Below are 20,303 nucleotides of genomic sequence, written 5' to 3' on the forward strand. Positions count from 1 at the left end.
GCCCCAAATGCAATATGCTTCTTAGGATTACCAAGAACAATACACAAACCAAATTTAAAGTTCATAGGTTAAGTATTTCTCAAGTTATCGCGCTGACAAGATTTATCCGGACACACCCACCCACCCACCCACCCACCCACACACCAAGGTTTCGTTACATACCTTGTGTGGACTTTTCATTGCTTTCGTGTAGTAATGAAAAACCAGTGAAAAAACTCATTTTTCTCAAACTATTAAAATTCTTTCAACCCAATTTTTTTTTTATGATTCCCTTTAGTGTTTCTCTTCATTCTGCCACTGATAAACCTAACCCCGAAATACCTCTAAACCTGTTTTCCAGAATGGGGAAACATTGGGTGGACATGGGCCAGTCCACACAACGTCGCTGCTACCTGGTTTATGTGGACCTCTTTTGTTCGAAAGTCCACACATTGAATAGAATGCCTACCCACACACACACACACACACCCACCGTCTAGGACAAGGCGGAAATAGTATGCCACTTTGGCTTCGCCGCGGGACATAAAAACAAGATAGTTCATGAGCGTAACACAAAGGCGAACCCTTTGTTAAACCCAATTTTTTTACACGATTGGACAACAACTTAATGGAACCCTGAAGTGTAGCCACCTGTATTGCCGACGAGTAGAACTGAAATAAGAGTGGGAGACATGGAACAGTTTGACATTAATTTATTTACTTTATTAAACAGGTATGACTGGAGTCATGCATTCAATAACAAATGTTTCAGGACAAGCGTGCGATAAGATTCAAAGTGTATAACGGTTGGTGCTTAAACTTGCTCTCTGTATGATTTCAATAAGTCTTTAATTTTCACAACAAACCATTAAATGTTATCTTGCTAGGAGTCAATCACTGATATTTCTGAACTTCCAACAATCAGAAAGGTTTGTGTTTTGTAATGTTTTTATTTGTAACTCTTAATTTTGAATTTTTAAATCCTGCACATTAATGGGGGAGGGGGGGGTGCCTGTTTGACATCCAAAACAATGTCATTCTTACAAATTCTGTTACTAACTCGCTAAACAAACATAGCGTTATCTTTAGAGCACAAACAGCTTTTTTGTAACATGTTTGTTGCACTTCAAGAAGCTGCATGTATAAATTACATACTTTGTATTGTACAGTGTGTCCAGAAGTGTGTTTTTACAGGCTATGACAGCATTGTTTGTAGCATAAAATGCAGCCCTGTACTGGTAGACTGTATTCAGCATTGAGCCTTTAGCTATGTAGCTAGCTGTGCACAGATCAGACAACCAAATGCGTGCTGAACATGCGTTCATTCAAGTCCACTTTTCCTCAAGTTTTAGTATGCTGTATGGTTAAGAGTATGAGTACAAGCACTTTCCATGAGTACGAGTACGAATACTTCGCCATGAGTACGAGTACCAGTATGAGTACAGGAAAAAATTCCTGCGAGTACGATTTCGAGCACATTTCCATGAGTACGAGTACGAGTACGGAAAAAAGTACTCGAGTACGACTCAAAAGAGTACGAGTACGAGTACGAGTGCTACAACACTGTCAGCCATACAAACACACGAACAGAACCAGTGAACACAAGTGAAATGTCTTTCTTCGGCGTTCATGTGTGAGTGGCACAATACTATCAACATTTGATGTAAATGTCACCAGCCTAAAAAAGGTCCCCCCATAATTTTGTTGTTTCACCCAAAGTTTCATTATTATTTAAATCACCAACGGCCAATCACAATAGCCGTATTGAACGGGACCCTGGTTAGCGTGATTGCAATGCTGACCGGAGACGAGGAAAGACCATGTCATAATTTGCTTTCCTTTTCCCGTTTATGCAGGTAAATATTTTGAACTTTTACCTTTTACATTTCATAGTTAATTTATCATGAACAAGTATGTAGATGTATTCATGTGATTTCCTGAATAATTCTGCTTGTAATTGTTGCTCTTTCGAAGCACAGATTCAAATGAACATGTTCCCGCTTACTTTCAGTTTTGAATTATTCTTAACCTTAATCAGTCTAGATTTACTGTAAATTATTATTGCATTATCTTCTTGATCTTGTGGAACGAGTAGTTTGAAGTATTTTGTTTCATTATCTTGGATGTTGATGCTATTTTCAGTAAAAACCTTAATATTCCAAGATAGCGGCCGTAGGATACGGTTTGGCGGGAAACCACCAAAAGCCTCCATTTTCCATTTTCTTTAATCGTATCGTTAACTTAATAGTTAAGTGTTTCCTAGAAATAGATGCAGATAGTTTGCACTCTTATTTCGTTTTGTTTATTCCATTTAATTATGTGTTTGTAAATATTAATTGTGATTGCAATGCTGACCGGAGACGAGGAAAGACTATGTCATAATTTGCTTTCCTTTTCCCGTTTATGCAGAATAAACCAGCACAAAACAGAAACCAAATCGCCGAGTCCTCTTCCCACTTTTCGACTCTTAACACCCAGGGTCACAAATGGTGGAAGATCCGGGTAGAGGACCACCATCGGCAACTATCTTCTCTGCGAGCAATTCCTACCTTGACGTATGCCTGCCAGGGGGAGCTGCAGACAGACGGCAATCCCCTGTTTCCCCTACGCATATCCAAGCTGACGTGGAACTGAATCCCGAAGAACAACTGTGAATGCCAGTTCCTGATATCGGCCTTCCTACCAAGCGGTAGTGGTGGTCCTCGCATCCTGAGTCTACTTCGACGACCACCACCGTAGCCGTACCGAAGATCACCCGAGGCTGTACCGATCGTCCCCGTACGCGTGTGGCCGCGCGGACATCTTTCCCGACTTCTGCAGATGCCGGCTGTTCCAGTGATGTAGCTAGCCATCAATGGATGACAGTGGTGCTAACATTTACGCAGGCCATTTGCTGTGAACTTTTGTACTTCCAGCGTTTTTGAGATTCGCAGAACTGAACTTGATACTCGTCGCGATAAAGAACTGCCCTTCTATTGCCAATAGTGACAAGCCATTATTTTCCGTCTGTCAAGTACTGACGATCAAGACAAGACAACCGGCCGGCTGTACACACTTCCGTTGACAGGACGCCGTAAGTGAATTGTTTGAGTAAACAAATAACTTAACAATATCACAGATTTGTGGTTTCCAGGTTAAACGATTGCATTTGAATTGTATGGTTGGATCTGGAGTGTAGTCACCTGTCATTAGTTCAGGTCACACAAAACATTTCCTACATTGCAATTTGATAGTCAGTGTGTTAACAGGCGTTACTCAACAGGTGTACATGAACTTTGAATGCCTTGTTAGACCAGGCGCGGTTCTAGAACCAATATTTTTTTTTGGGGGGGCTAGCACGGTGCACTTGGATCCAGAATTTTTTCAGGGAGGCGCGCTGAAATGTTGACCGGTTATTTTTTTCAGACACTTAGGCCTCCGAAAATCAATAGGTGGGGGTGGGGGGGGGGGGGGGGGGGGGGCTCATGACATATTTTCAATTGGGAGCGACAATAAAATCCTAAGATCATTCACACTATACCATGTATACTAACTAATGCACCCTTGTCACGGCTATTTCTTCTTTAGGGGGAGACCGTTCGCATGTACATCACAATCCTTCTTTTTGCTAATGCAATTTTTTTTTTTAAGGAATTTATTTTGGGGGCTAGACAACATTTTTGGGGGGCTTCAGCCCCCCTAGCCCCCCCCCCCCCGTAGAACCGCGTCTGTGTTAGACATGTTGACATTTTTGAAGTCGAGTTGTAAATAAGCACATCTTGAGGTTCGATACTTAATGAATAGACCAGATCACTGTTTATTTTTATTTCGTTTGCGCTTGTCAAGTTGTTCCTGGTCCGTTGTTTGTCAGCAATTATTTTTTTTGCATTGCATGTGCCTGAATAAGTTGCTGTACAGGAGCAAGGGCGGATCCGGGGGGGGGGGGGCAAAGGGGGCCATGCCCCCCCCCCCCCCAAAAAAAAACGAAACCAATTTTTTAAATTTTTTTATGTGACATCGCAATAAAGGCAGGCAATGAGTACACTACCATCTTTTCCTCAAAAAAACATTGGTTAAAGTGGTCAGAAATTGCCTCAGATCGCACCACAGAGCATCTGGAATCCAATTTTTTTTCGGGGCCCTTAAGCGGGCCCCGAAACCCACGCCGTAAGTTTTTTGACCCACTTCTTAGGGGGACCAAAATTTTTGGCCCCCAAAAAATTGTGTCCTGGATCCGCCCTTGTACAGGAGCTCTCATTGATATTCTCTTGGTGTAATTCAATTATTTATTCGTTTCATTTTGAGCATTTGTTGATTGTTGACCAACCGTTGTGTTTCCAAATTTGTTTCTTTGAATTGAATTGTTGAGTTACATTATTTCATTTTGGTAAATTTTTTTTTGCTTGAATTTGCATTTCCTCTGCTTTTGATATATTTCTTTGTTGATTTGAGTGCGAAGTAATGATCTCCTTCCATTGAATCTATTGCTTTTGATTATTTTGATTTTGATTTATTGTTTTAATTTCTGCCTTTTTATCATTTTGCGAAGATCATTTTGCATGCCATTGCTGATTGTTCCTTATAATTGCGTTTGCATGTTGAGGTGATTGATATTGCTCATTTGTTTCCATAGGCTTTGATGTTTGATTCTTGATACATTTTATTTGTTTGCAACCAAATCTGTGCATGCCTGTTGCATTGTTGCTTTGTTGTTTGTTGTTTTCTCATTTTCAATGATCTTAGGAACTGTTCCACCTCTTCCATCTCGCCCACACTCAACCCGATTTTGCTTTCGGCCCTCTCTTCCATTTTGGGTCGTATTCCTGGGAGTTGCAACCACTCTCCTTCAAGTGAGCACCATGGCCACCTCTAAGGGGCGATCCCCGCAAGATGACCAACCACAGTTCCCGACACTCACCCCGATTCGTACCAATCCGCCAAGCAGAACGCCGCCGCTCTATCCCCCAGTACTAACTCCGCAGAGACGAAGACCTCGACAGAGAACCGCTACCCAGTCCCCACCTACGCTACCTTCAGACAATCTACCAAATTTCCAATCGCTTCCTGAGAAGTTTGAAGCTGACCTGAGGGATCTAGAGCGCAGACTGTCAACTCTTCCAGAGCTAAAACCACAGCAGCAACAGCCTCGCCAATCGTCTTCGTTCCTTCCACGCGCATCTTCTAAGACTCCTGACCCTAGCCGTTTCACACACCACAGCACTGGGTTCTCTTCCGATGCCTACCCCATCACCCCAGTATCACCAGGTGAAGAATGTCCCAGTTTTCACAGGCCGTGAAGGATCAGCAATCTGCATCGATGACTGGATCCGAGGCACAAAATACTTGATTGAGACCACATGCATGCCCTCCTACATGCAATTTTCAACTATCGTTCGGTATCTTGGTGGTGCTGCGAGGAAGCTTGTGTTAAACCTCCCTCCAGAGCAACAGACACCGGGCTTCGCGTTCCCTGAGCTACGATTACAGTTTGGTGAAGTCTCTCTTCTAGGGGATCCCTTGGCCGATTTCTATGAACGGTTCAGGCTACCGAATAAGTCGTCCACCATCTACGCAGTAGAACTAGAGGCTACTCTGCGCACCGTAGAGGAACGAATGAACAGGGGACGACCTCTTTAAACCCGCAACAGGATGCTAACTCAGCAGTTCATGAGGGGCGTCAGGGATGAAAAGTTGATCCAGCGACTTGCACCCATGAAGCCCAGGGACATGTCCTTCCGAGAAATGCAGATGGAGTTACGACAGATAGAGAGAGAGTCCAGATGCCAATCTGTCTTAAAATCTGAACAGAAGGCCCAGTCCCAACTAGCCCGACCTCAACCCTCTCCTTCACAACAGAAGTGCCCCAAGTCAGTGTCACCACAAAACCCACCAGCTGACAAAACCCAGCAAGCGAACAACGAAGTTCTGCAAGATCTACTTCTGACAGTGCGACAACTTTAGAGAAAGTCGAGCAGATGTCGACAAAGCAAAGTCAACCCCGTCAGCGCCCAAGAGCAGACTACCCCACTGATCAATCAAGTCTTCGTCTGTCACCGCTGTGGCCAAGAGGGTCACATAGCCAGAGGATGTCAGAGTCTGCCGTTAAACCAGCAAGGCCCACGGCCGCAGGGCAAGCCGTTGGAGCCACCAAACACCAAAGCCCTATAGAGTCCGCCTCTATCTCAAGTACCAAACTTCATAGTCAACTAGAATACCAGAAGCTTATTGGTCCGAATAACGAAGACTCAGTCAAAATCAATGGTATAACCCACACAGCTCTCATCGACTCCGGCTCTCAAATCACATCTATTACAGAAGATCTATGGAAAGAACACCCCACTCTTAGCGACATTCGGCTTACTCTCGTTGATGTCTCCATCGAAGGTGCGAGTGGGCAGAAGGTACCTCACTTTGGTGTCATTCCAATCACTTTGACGATCCTAGACGTTGTCTACGAAGAGGTTCCGGCTTTCGTTGTCCCAGCCGACAGTTACCGGAAGCGTGTACCCCTACCCATTGGAACCAATGTCATCCGCGCTTCCAGAAGAGACCAGAACTTGACCAGAGGTAGTGACTTTATGCAGTCCATCGAAGCTCAGAGCAAAGCATTGCACGCCGCTTTCACCAACACTTTAGTGTCTGAACCAGGTGATGAAGAAGGAAAGATCGGTAATGTAAAGTACATGGGTCGTGTTCCGCGCATAATACCACCCGGAGTTGAGGTTGATGTGATCTGCCAGACGCCTAATTCTTTATAAGGTTGTACCTACACTGCAGTTATTGAAGGTTTCCCCCAGAGTAATTCATGTCTCAAGGTCGGAAATATCGTTGCAGATGTCGGTCCCAACCGTCGAGTCCCTGTACGGCTCTGTAATCTATCAGCCGGGCCCATCACCATCCGGAAGAATACTTACCTTGCGCGTCTTTCCTCAGTACTTCAAGTTGACGAGAAATTGGACAAATCTCACACACAGGTATCTGGCCAAAAGCCAGACGATGTCAGATCGACTTCTAGCCCAGAAGCTGTCGAATGTCTGCATCAAAAATTAAAAACCTGGTAATGTCCCAACTTCCCATGTCACAAGTGCCACGGTAGAGGTCCCTGTTATGATTCCATCTCTAGATTTGTCTAGTGCTCTTCTTCAAGATGACACTCAAAGGAAGCAACTCGGTGATCTCCTTCAAAGGAACTCTGACGTGTTCTCTAAGAACGCTTTGGATTATGGCCAGACCACTACGATCAAGCACACCATCCCACTGGTTGATGACCAACCTTTTCGTCTGCCACATCGTCGGATACCGCCATCCCAGTACCAAGCGGTGCGAGAACATCCACAGGCAATGGAGGAATCAGGAGCTATCAGACGCAGTTGCAGTCCCTATGCATCTCCCATTGTAATTGTCCACAAGAAGGATGGCTAATTGCGGATCTGTATTGATTATAGACAGCTGAACAGCAAAACAGTCCGGGATGCTTTTCCTCTTCCTCGAATTGAGGATGCACTGGATGCCCTTGGAAATGCCACTCTCTTCTCAACACTAGACCTGACATCTGGGTATTGGCAAGTGGAGGTTGACGAGCAAGACAAAATCAAGACGGCATTTACCACACCCATGGGGCTCTTTGAATGCAACCGTATACCTTTCGGACTCCAAAATGCACCTGCAACCTTCCAACGGTTGATGCAAATCTGCTTAGGTGATCAGAACTACTCGACAGTGTTACTTTATCTTGACGACATCATTGTGTTCTCTGCAACCTTCGAGGAGCACATCCAGCGTCTGGAGAACGTCTTCGCCTGTCTCCGCCAACATGGTCTCAAATTGAAACCGTCTAAATGCTTCCTGTTGCAAAAAGAAGTCAGATATCTCGGCCACGTTGTCTCTTCCAAAGGAATCTCAACTGATTCTGAGAAGATCTCCCAAGTGAAAGACTGGCCAACTCCGACCAACCGCAAAGAGCTTCTCAAGTTCCTCGGCTTCTCTGGGTATTATAGGCGTTTTGTAAAAGGATATTCAAGCATCGCTGCCCCGCTGTACAAGTTAACATCAGGAGATCCAAAGCTCAGGAAGAAAGGCAAGAAGAAAAAGTCAAATCCACCACCTCCATACATCTGGGATGAACAGTGTCAGAAGGCGTTCGACCTACTAAAACATCACCTCACTTCTCCGCCAATCCTTACCTACGCAGACTACACCATTCCATTCGTCCTCCAGACAGACGCGTCAGGCGTTGGTCTTGGTGCGGTGTTAAGCCAGATTCAGAACGGTAAAGAACGAGTCATCGCATATGCTAGTAGAGGATTGACCCCAGCGGAATCCCGTTATCCAGCACACAAACTGGAATTTTTGGCACTGAAATGGGCGGCTACTGATAAATTGCGAGACTACTTGCTTAACAGTAAGTTCTCCGTCCTGACGGATAACAATCCGTTACTCTATGTCACTACATCGGCAAAGTTAGATGCAACCGGACAGAGGTGGGTCGCCGCTCTTTCACAGTTCGACTTCACAGTTAAGTACCGGCCTGGTAAGAATAATGGAGCAGCTGACGCCCTGTCAAGAAAGCCGCATACTGAAACCACATGGACATCACTAGCGTTTCATAAAGAGGCTATTACCATCCTTCATGAGGTTGTCCAAGCACTCTGTTCTGGTCACCCTACTGCCACCAAACCCTTCATGGAGCCTAGTGTGGTTCAGTGTCAACAAATGCAACTCGACACCCAAGATGTTCCGTGTAGGGTACTACCTAATTTGACACAACAGGAGATTATAACATCCCAGCGAGACGATCAAGACATTGGACGAATCGTCCTTTTCCTCGAACAGAACAAGAAGCCAACGTCACTTGATAGACTTAAAGAGTCCCATGAGTGTCTGCTTTACTTGCGACAATGGAATAGGCTGCATCTGAATGATGATATTTTGTACCGAACCAAATTGACACCAGACGGACAAACATCACACCAGCTTGTTCTACCCAAAGAGTTCAGAGAGACGGCTTTGAACTGTCTTCACAACGATCTTGGCCATCTTGGGAATGATCGAACACTTGATATGGTCAGGCGGCGGTTCTTCTGGCCAAGGATGGCGGAGGATGTCAAGCGGTGGTGTGAGCGCTGTAAAAGGTGCTGTTTGAGAAAAACCCCACCGTCTAAGACCAGAGTACCATTAGTCAACATAACATCCAGTGAACCCCTAGAGCTCGTCGGGATTGACTTCCTCAAGCTTGAGCGGTCGAAAGGAGGAATAGAAAACATCCTGGTCGTCACTCACCATTTCACGAAGTATTCACAGGCCTACCCCACTCGTGATCAGAAAGCACACACAGTCGCCAAGGTCATATGGGACAATGTCATCATCCACTACGGTTTCCCCGTCAGAATTCATTCAGATCAAGGGAGAAATTTTGAAGGACAACTCATCCGGGAGCTTTGCAAAGTCTGTGGAATGAGGAAGAGTAGAACAACACCCTACCATCCCCAAGGGAACGGCCTCACTGAAAGATTCAACCACACACTGCTAAATATGCTTGGGACGCTTGACATAGACTAGAAACTTGATTGGAAGCAGCATGTCAGTGCCATGACTCATGCTTATAATTGCACCCGGCATGAGACGACTGGCCACGCCCCCTTCTTTCTGATGTTCGGGCGCCATCCGAATTTACCCATAGATCTCATGTTTGGGTTCGCTCCAGATAACAACAAAGATTCTCCATCCTATGTCGAATTCGTAGAGAAACTAAGAGAAAACCTCCGATCCTCATACAAAGCAGCACAGACCATCGCTGAGAAGGCACGAGCGAAACAAAAGCGGTTGTATGATCGTGGATCTTCTAATGCCCCCCGCCATCCAGGTGATCGTGTTCTTGTTCAGCGAAAACACATCATTGGAACACAGAAGTTAGCTGACCGTTGGGAACCCCAACCGTATGGTGTCGTCTCTAAGCACCTTAACTTGCCAGTCTACATCGTTGCCAATCAACTTACTGGTAAGGAGAGAACATTGCATCGGAATCTACTCACTCCCTGCATGTTTTTCCCTATTGAAGACAACCCAACAGACAAACTCGACCGAAAAGAGGAGTTCCAAGAAGTAGAAAATCAGGAAACAGCAAAAGGAACCCAACCAGTGGAACATGAACATAAACCAGAGGCAGAAATAAGAAGTATACCTCCAGGAAACCACCACACCAGCGATGACTCAAATGATGATGCTATTTTTCTGGCATTTGGTCCCATGCAAACAAACCCCTTCCCAGCTGAGACAAAAGAGACTGCCAAAGAATCCTCTGAACACGTGTACCAAGACGATACACCAGGGAACTCTCCGTCTAACTTCATGATATCGCCAACGTCCCCAACACCAGCAACATCACCGTCACCAATGTCATCATCGTTGCTGCCATCCTCACCTGGCCAGTCCATCGAAACCCCACCTGATCTCAACCTCCCACAACGACCGCAAAGAATACGTAGACCACCTGACAGATTGTCGTATGATTTCCTTGGCCAAAATAAACAGCATAGAGTTCGCACTGAAAATTCCTTGGAAGAACTCTACAAGTCAAAATTGAAATCTGGAAGGAAGTTGTGGGCGAGATGGAAGTGTCCTAAGATGGCAGAGGCCAGACGGAAGGTTGGTATAAGGTTCTTACTCCGACACATTGACTGACTACTCCTTGATTAATGTGTGTCATAAATTTTACTGTATATATTCGTTTCGCTGTAGCAAGTGCAGAAAAGCTGATGTGAATAATTTGTTTTTCCTTATCTTGTTTTTATGACCTTTAAGTAGAAGTTCCAATGTGCAAATTTGAACTAATGCTGAGCAAGCTAAGCAAAATTTGCAGGTTTTTCTTTAATGTACAGAATTTATCAGAATTTATGGTGATCTATGATATGTGTTTGTTATATTTGTATTACATGAATATAGAGTTCTTTAAATTTTGCAAGCCAAACCAGGCGCCGGAATGACTTGTACTCAATTTCGAGATGAATGATACATAAGGACTTAGTTGTCTAACTGGTTTGATTACCACTGTACATAATTTTGTTTATTTGAATTACATAATATTTGTAGATGATTCAAATGGCGAGGACACCATTTTCTAAAAAGAGGGGAGAATGTCACCAGCCTAAAAAAGGTCCCCCCATAATTTTGTAGTTTCTCCCAAAGTACTGTTTTCTTATTTAAATCTGTTTCACTATTATTTAAATCACCAACGGCCAATCACAATAGCCGTAGTGAACGGGACCCTGGTCAGCGTCATTGCAATGCTGACCGGAGACGAAGAAAGACCATGTCATAATTTGCTTTCCTTTTCCCGTTTATGCAGGTAAATATTTTGTACTTGTACCTTTTACATTTCATAGTTAATTTATCATGAACAAGTATGTAGATGTATTCATGTGATTTCCTGAATAATTCTGCTTGTAAGTGTTGCTCTTTCGAAGCACAGATTCAAATGAACATGTTCCCGCTTACTTTCAGTTTTGAATTATTCTTAACCTTAATCAGTCTTGATTTACTGTAAATTATTATTGCATTATCTTCTTGATCTTGTGGAACGAGTAGTTTGAAGTATTTTGTTTCATTATCTTGGATGTTGATGCTATTTTCAGTAAAAACCTTAATTTTCCAAGATGGCGGCCGTAGGATACGGTTTGGCGGTAAACCACCAAAAGCCTCCATTTTCCATTTTCTTTAATCGTATCGTTAAATTAATAGTTAAGTGTTTCCTAGAAATAATATGGATGCAGATAGTTTGCACTCTTCTTTCGTTTTGTTTATTCCATTTAATTATGTGTTTGTAAATATAAATTGTGATTGCAATGCTGACCGGAGACGAGGAAAGACCATGTCATAATTTGCTTTCCTTTTTCCGTTTATGCAGAATAAACCAGCACAAAACAGAAACCAAATCGCCGAGTCCTCTTCCCACTTTTCGACTCTTAACACCCAGGGTCACATATATGACAACCTATGACATTTCAACAGCTGTGAACCCAAAGCATCCTGTCTTTCCAACTTTCCAAAACAAACTCATCAGGTACACGTACACTCAAGATGCATGTACATGAATCTGGCAAGAGCTATATAGGTTAGAGTGTTTCTTAGTGCAAATAATACACTCAGATTCTAGAACTGGAAGCCTCATTCACTCACCTCTGCAGCGCGGTATTTCTCCCAACCATACACCAAGGTTGCATTTGATCGTCCGTTCCTCGATGAGATCATAGCCCTCGTTGCATTCAAATAACACTGACTTTGTTAGTCGGAAGTCATCACCGATACGACGGCCATTTAATGGGGGCCTTGGCTCTGGACAGGAAACAGCTACATGAAAGTTGTTGTTGGAGAATAAAGAATAAACACAGGGGACAATTAAAGACCTGCATTCAAAACATTACACCCCTTACTGCAACATTCAAAATGAATCATGAGCCAATAATGCCAAATAACTTGCATTCCCATGAATCATACGTTTATCAAAACATGTTTTTTAAGCCCACTCTTAATGGTAAGTGATAGATGATGTTCAGCCTTGTTCATATTTCAGTTGTTTTATAATTGTTTTTACTTTATAAAATGAATGTTAACGACGTAAATCCCAGGGGTGACATTTTCCCCCGTACTGGATCATCCTCCCCCTATTTTTGTAGTGACATAAACAATCCATTTTGAGGTTTTCTTCATCTTTTGAACAGTCTTTATGTATTCAATAGATATAAAAAACGGAGATCATAAAGTACAAATCTTTAAATGTACCGTTTTGGTGTAATGCTAAGAGACGTATAAACACACGTTGCCTAAATTTGTATTTTTAAGAGCCCCCTCTTTTGTTTATTATATTCAAATGCTAATATTGCATGTTTTCACTAGGATCAACATGTAACAGCTTTAATTACCTCTTATCTGTATCAGAAGTACATGAAATGCAGTTGGCCACCCAAACTTCTTACAGGTATAAGTCCCTGAATGACCTTCTGCAGGTGCACCATACTTCTTTTGTCCTCCACCACCTGAAACCCATTGTTGTGAGTGACTGTGTTCTAAAACTGGGTAACCGCTGGAGACAATGCAATCCACATTCAACTGACCAACACCAGGGTAGATGAGCAAGGTTCCATTAGCCATGAACTGATGGAGCGTGGTACGTAAGGCTGGGAGGCTGAAGCTAGTTGATGCTCGCACTGCCATGAATAGGAAAAGAGGATATTACTCCAAGCAACACAACCAGATCTTGGTGCACAAAATTGCAAAGATCATATGTTTGATTTCATGATTTCAAAGTTGTGCCCCGCGACGCTGAGCCATTGGGAAACCAAAATATGCCTTGAATTAAGAGTGTTCTGTAAAACGCAGGTACAAATTCCTCTCTAGTGAATTTCATTGTTGCATGTAATATTGTTTTTCAATAAAACTTGGCCTGAGTAATAATATCCCTTATCCTGTCATCTGAGTGTTACCACATGCTAAATCACCGTAATGTTGGAAAGGATTGAAGGCCACTTGGTACATACGGTTTTTATTTATAAATACAAATTTTATAGAAAACAATTGGGTATTGGAAATCTGGCGAAATAACTCAGTTGACAGAGAACCAGAAGTATTGATACAGAGTTCTCACATTCAAATCTTGCTTAGTATAATTTGTTTCGTTCAATCAAATACAAATTAAAGTAAAACATACCGCATACTGGCACAGGGCCAGTCCATCTGCCGTCATTACAGGTGCGGAGCGGACCAGTTACCAGTGTCATTGTTAATGGATCCTGACACCGTGACATTATGGTGGAGTGGTGGAAGAATGAGGTGCGAGGGGCGTCACGTAGCTGGATTGAATCGTCAACATACTGTCTGACATTTGTGATCTTCCCAGGACGAGAACAAGAGCGCTTGTATAAAACCTCTGTCATACAACAAAGACATTAAAGATCATTGTTAAATCATTGATATTTACCAAAATATGTAATCGAGGCAGCAGCGTATCCAGCTTTTGATGTCAGGGGGGCCTACCGCACATCCGCGCCGAAATGTAGACATATTTCTTTTTCCGGACACTTGCCCTCCGTAAAATCAAAAAAAAAAGGGGGGGGGGGGTACCCATCTTCCAAATGGGGGCGCTCTTCAAAACTTACCATTATTATGTATACAATATTATTATATGGACAATTTCACGCCGCATTGTAATGGTTGTTGAGCGGGTTTTCTTTGGTGGGATTGATGTCAGAAGAACTCTATAAACATTTCAAATAATTGCTGACAAAAAAATGTCAAAACTAGAGGTTCGCGTTTGTTGTTACAAACGCAGAGTGGTCGGGTAGACAACTATTTTATGAAACACTGTCCAGTTACAGTTTTATATAAGAACAAAGGATCACAAAATTAAATCCTTTCCAGGACAATCAATTATTTCGTTTACAAAACGCATCTTTAACGGTGTGATTAATTTCAGTAAACATTCTATGTATAAATACAAGCTATTTCTGGCTTGATAACGTCATAAGTCAAAAACGGGAAGTAATACTGATTTAGTTCGGAGTGGATGTTCATTGTGAAGTTAAATAACATATGGAAATTTGGAAAATATAAGTGTATGTAAACTATGTATTCATAACACCGCACATCCGGTTCGATGACGTCACAGTATGTGGAAGCAAAAGGTGAACATTGTAATGGTATCGATTAGGGTCAAGATATACGACATGGTTCAAATGATAGATTTTTTTTTAAATTTCAAATATGATCATTGGCAAATTTTCATAGAAGTAACTTCCGGTCTGATGACGTCATGAATTTGAAACCTTGCCAAGTTATCTGTTGTCAATTAAAGAATATCAAGGGTCGTTTTGGTAAAATTTGAACCTATGGTCTTAAAAGTAAAGAAAAAACATTTTATGTGCCACTAGGGGGCGCCCTTTCAGATGATGACGTCATCACACAGGTTTTTTTGTCGGGCATTCCTCACTAAACACTTTCATAATATATATGTCTATAATAAAGTGCTTCCGCTTTTAAATTGTATCAGGTTTTTGTTGCACTTCCGGTTACACCGGAAGTAAAGGTCAAACGGTTTTGTGTCCGGGGATTAGAAATGTTTCTCACGGAATAGTCTACTACCTCACCAAAAAAACGAACACGTTACTGTATTTAGTTCAAAAGATATAACGCAAACTATTTTGTCAAAATTTGCCCTTAAATCGCTTGTAATGTTATATCTGATGACGTCATGATGACGTAACAAAATTTACAACATCTTCGAAACATGTTACAAGTTCACACAAGGTTTTGTGATCATACCATAAACCGTTCAGAAGAAAATGTGCTTTGTTTTGATTTCAGGCTAACGTCTTCATTTTGAATTCACCTAGTTTGACCTCCCGGTAGACCCGGAAGTAAAGGTCAAGCGAGTTTACGTACACGACAAAAATGTTTAGCAATTAATGGTCTATCTGATAATAAAATACAAACATCATAGATTATTGAGTTTAAGAGTTATAGGTGAAAGTATTTGGTCACTTTTTCAGATAAAATCCCTTGTAATTTGACACCTGATGACGTAATCATGACGTCAGAGTAATATGCACCACTTCGGATGAGGATCGATATATATTAAAAGTTACAAGTTCATACCATATACCGTTTAGGAGAAAACCCGCGGAGAAGTATTGTCCGAAAAAAAAAGGAAAGAGAGAAGATTTATGAGAACAAATCCAGACAGTGGTCGGGTTGTGCCCGACCACTCAAAAATCCGCCCCGGGGGGGGGGGGGGGAGGGGGGGGGGAGTGGCCCCCTCTTCCCCCCACTGGATACGCCACTGAATGGAGGGCTTACCAGTCTCTGCGCAGTTGTGCAACAGGCAACACAGGCCATTATACAGTTCCTACACACAGCATCGATTATGTTTTTTATTCAGTTTAATCGATTATTGAAGTTAGTAACTTCATTTCATTTTAAAAGAGAATAACTGAACTTGATCCATGGTGAAAATAAATGTTCTTTTTCAGGGTAGTTCCGACGTAGATTTCATACACTTTAATGGGCTGTTGTTGGCAAGGTCAATGTGATACATTACTTTTAATTTGGCCTCTAATGAGAAGAAAACAATTACAGGCCAAACAAAAGTTCCACCACCTTAACGACGTTGTACATGTACATCATCTGTTTGGACGTACGTTGGATTTTTTTGGAATTTCCCTCCACAAGGCATTTTTCCCCCAATCAAACAAACCATGTAGATTCCACAAACAAGACTATTTTAAAGAGACTAGTGTGCTTGGCTGTAATAATGCCAATTATAATATTCTTTTTACTGCCGCCGCCCAACCGTCCACTCACAAAAAAAGTTATTACAATCAACATCACCCGGGGTAGGAGTTCTAGCAGTTAACAAGGGGTAGATTTATAACAAGTAGCAAAGTAGAAAGATTAAAGATTCGAAAGATAAGTTGATTAAAATTTAATCGTGTTGCATTAAGTGTAAGATATTATTGAATGATGGATAGTGAAAACTAAAATATTATGAATAAAACTATACAACAATAATTAATACTTCAATTAAACCGTTTGGGTAGTTCACAAAGCATAACTTTAATAGGTCTTTAACCAATTAAAATTGTCATCTGATATTTTCTTACTATCGAGATGATAGTAAACAAATTGACCAAGCAACAAAGGTAAATAATCTTATAAATCAAATTTAATGATGTATTTATTATATGTATTAAAGAAGCTATAAAGCAAAACATGTAACTATAGGCCCTAATATATAAATATAGTAAAAGTTAATTTTTTTAAGAATTATACAATAATGAAAATGACTAGCTCCTTAACCCCACCGTCATGATGTAATTATTTTTTTTATTTGGTTTTAAATGACCAAAAAAAGACATGAAGACAATTTATCTTACCGCAACGTGGTAGTGCAGGTGTCCAGGCTCTATTCCTACAAGTAGCGGTCACTACCTCCCTGCCGCTGACTGTGAAGTCTGCAATACATCGAACCGCAATCTCATCACCATTACCAAAGATGATTTCAAAGTCTGCTGTGGCAATGTTTTGGCCACGGTGGTAGATGAGGGCATTGGGGACTGATGGTGTGGGACATGTGGCAGCTGCCACAGGTGGTTCGGTCACTGAAAACATAAATCAGACAAATGAAATCAACATGTTATTCCATCCTGATTCCATGGATTTACCCCAAAATCTCTCTCAATTTTGGAAGTTTCCTGCCACCTTTTGAATTAGTATCTGTTCATCAAACTTTGTTAAGATAGTTAAAGATAATAAAAGAAGGGAAGCAAGGTTCAGGAAGCTTTCTCCTACTGTGACTTTTCCCGTTTTTTTTCTATTCTTTCTAATTTGTAGCCCATCTCTAGGTAACATACATTTAGACAATAGGTATTTCCACTGGATTACTTGTAAAACATTACACAAATATGACATGGTTTGATGGTGTACAGTCGATATTCGCTCCCCGAAGCATCGGAAGTTGTCAAACTAAATACCAAGGGGAGCTAATATCTAATGTCCATCCAAAATAAACCATGTTATATTGTTTTGACTATACCTCATACATATTCAGCCGAATCTTTATGTTGCAGTATGCACCTCGCGGGCAAAAAAAAAAATCTCCGGTGAAACTTGTCCAGCTCTCCAGAAGAATATTATTGCTCAACCTCAAAAAAGTTCAGTTTGTTTGCAATACAATAACTAGGGTTGTACAGTTGTTTGTAGACAACTTTTTTTTAGTACAGGAGGCATCTTTATTGCCCAAAATATTTTCCACTTTGGCATCATTGAGCTCGGGAAAAGGCTACACGTAATTGACATTTACATGTGCAACCATCTGTTCATGTGTAGCTAGCTAGGGCGATGTGCACGCATGCGTACAACACCCGTGCGACAGATCCACCATTGCCTCGTAAAGCGCATAGGGTAGCAGACCAGTAAATAAACTTCCATAGACCCCAATGGTAAATGCTCCCACTTCAAAAATTCGGGAAAAATACTCACAACTCTCCAAGGTGTTCGAGACACACATCAAATTAAAGCTTATTTCATCATCTTTCACTTTCTGTTCAATTTACGGGGAGTCAACTTATGACTTTTAGGAGAAATTTCAATCTGAAGACGATCACCCCTGAAAATAGTCCTGAAGCCCATCGCCATTTTGAAAAACAATGCCTACACTCCATTGCAAAATAGAGCGCTTTTAGGGTCCTAATTACATCCAATTTTCACAGAACTGCAAGCTCCCAGTCCTGTGCACGGCTTCCACCCATAGTTTTTACAAACCTTCAAGTTCATGGCCCACAGCATGCTCAAATACCGAAGATTTTGAGGGCATGCGAATCGCGATTTGGTCGGGGCATGCGAATCGCGATTTGGCCGGCGCAGGCAATTTCGGACCGATTTACTGGTCTGCACCCATAGTCGACTGTCGCACAGGCAACCCATGCGACAGTCTACTACGTATGCGTACTTATCCGGGCGCTTGGCAAACAGCAAAATAGCGTCTGGCACGTGATCAGGGGCAGCGGAACCCTTGAGCATAAATGTGCCCCCTCATGATGAAAACAAAACTGACCCTAAAACATGTAAAATATCGGCTTTGTTTGTAACCATTTCCCAAAATGGTATAATACAGAGTTCTGATATGAACGAGGAATATAACAAGAAAAGTAGTGTTGAAAAACACAAATGCCTCGCAACCATGCCTATTTCCATTACATAACACCACTCTATTAACATCAACTTACCTGGGTCACATGGAACGTTCATTGAGATCGTCATTATTTTCTTTATGTTATACAGTACATGTATATGTAATGTATAGATGCCTATGATCCCATAAAGAATTTTTGTTTTTTGCTTTTCTGTTGGGAAGTCATTGTATGTGATTTAAGCAAACTGACTGGATATTTTCAGTCTTAAGCAAGACATTTCTCAAGGGCAAATCCTTTAAAGCATAATCCTTTGAGCATTTACAAGGCCTACATGGAAATATAAGAAATTGCTGGATTAGCTGCTTTACCGACGGAAGGTGTCTTTTACAGAGCAAGTGTCCCTCTTTCGTGATGCCCCCCCCCCCCCCCCCCCAGTTTGAAAACCGTTCCGCCGCCGCTGAGTGTGATGGTGAAAGGTCCAGTGAGAATTCGGCTTTCAATCATGAGGTACGGTAACAAACTATGTACTGTTAACAATATGAATGCAATGCAGGCTTTCCTTTTGATTTGGTTTGTTGTTGATGGAAACATTATGCCAGGGCATTACAGCCCATCATTTGAACTGCCTTACCTTGATCATCTGGGTGGCATACGGGTTCCAGGATCCATCTCCCGTCATCACAATGGGAATATTCAGCGGCTGGATCTTGTAATGTATAACCTGGGTTACACTCGTACCTTATGGTGGACCCATGCTCATAACGATCGCCCTGGATAAGGCGGAAGCTACCATACATAAGGTAAGGATCACGGCACCGGACTGTTCAATACAGAGAATTACCACAATTTTAGATTAGATAGCTATGAAAAAAAATTAAAAATATGTAACAATTTAACAGTGTAATTTGCACTTTTGATGATTAGGAACAATACAATCAATTCGAAGCAGCTAAATTAAACAATCTAACCTATGGATAACTATACATGTACTTTTTGAGAAATCTGTAAAAATGTCAATATGGGAAAAACACTAGTGTACAAAATATTCACTGGAAAAGTTGCCCAAACAACATTCTCCGTGTCATGGATTGGAACATCGATCCCTTTGGATTTTGGGGATTCCACTATACAAAAAATGACTCAACTCATTTTTAGTTGCAGAGTAGCACCGAAAAGCCCAAAAATTAGAGTGAAGGTACGTGCAGCGATTTCATTCAAGAAATGTCTCGACTATTAAGCCTACAAGAAAACGTCAAGAATATGCAGCTGCCTATCTACTATGAAAAAGGAGCTTTGTGGGCTTAGGGGGCTGCTGAACATGCAGTTGTCAGTTGGACCTTGCTGGCCATATGGGCCTCTGCCTGCACAATGTCCTTCAAGTAGCGTGGCCTGATGAAGGTGGATGGATTCTTCCTGCAGGCCGCTTTCATGATTTCGGAGAGAGGCACTCAAGTTGATGTGCCAATAGCTGTTGACACACCGAGTGTTTCATGGGCCTATGAAAATCCTTGATTGGTAGGATTTTCAATAGTAATCTCGGTTAAGATGTTGATCCTCGATAGTAAGTTGGATTTAAACTGGCCTACAAAATCCATCATGTAAATGTGGTCACTGAGGCCTGATGGTAAGGTGGACAGTTGTAACGAAAAACTCTAATGGGCTTGG

The 20,303-nt window shown here is 42.0% G+C and overlaps 2 protein-coding genes across 2 annotated transcripts in view; both read right to left on the reverse strand.

Moving 5' to 3' along the window:
• The window catches only part of LOC119720140 (transmembrane protease serine 7-like), a 30,566-nt gene extending 18,295 nt beyond the window's left edge, over nucleotides 1-12,271 (reverse strand). Inside the window, exon 1 of the mRNA XM_038189697.1 lies at nucleotides 12,133-12,271. The gene's annotated coding sequence lies outside the window, so the exon portion shown is untranslated. The remainder of the gene's footprint in view (nucleotides 1-12,132) is intronic.
• LOC119720906 (sushi, von Willebrand factor type A, EGF and pentraxin domain-containing protein 1-like) overlaps nucleotides 12,125-20,303 on the reverse strand; it is a 35,105-nt gene continuing 26,926 nt past the window's right edge. The window contains exons 11-15 of the mRNA XM_038190773.1: nucleotides 19,270-19,458; nucleotides 16,881-17,105; nucleotides 13,661-13,879; nucleotides 12,930-13,160; nucleotides 12,125-12,303 (exon numbers count right to left, since the gene is read on the reverse strand). Of these exons, the coding sequence (XP_038046701.1) occupies nucleotides 12,125-12,303; nucleotides 12,930-13,160; nucleotides 13,661-13,879; nucleotides 16,881-17,105; nucleotides 19,270-19,458 (1,043 nt within the window). The remainder of the gene's footprint in view (nucleotides 12,304-12,929; nucleotides 13,161-13,660; nucleotides 13,880-16,880; nucleotides 17,106-19,269; nucleotides 19,459-20,303) is intronic.

The sequence above is a fragment of the Patiria miniata genome, unplaced genomic scaffold (genome assembly GCF_015706575.1).
Source record: "Patiria miniata isolate m_02_andy unplaced genomic scaffold, ASM1570657v1 HiC_scaffold_9, whole genome shotgun sequence".
Lineage (NCBI taxonomy): Eukaryota > Metazoa > Echinodermata > Asteroidea > Valvatida > Asterinidae > Patiria > Patiria miniata.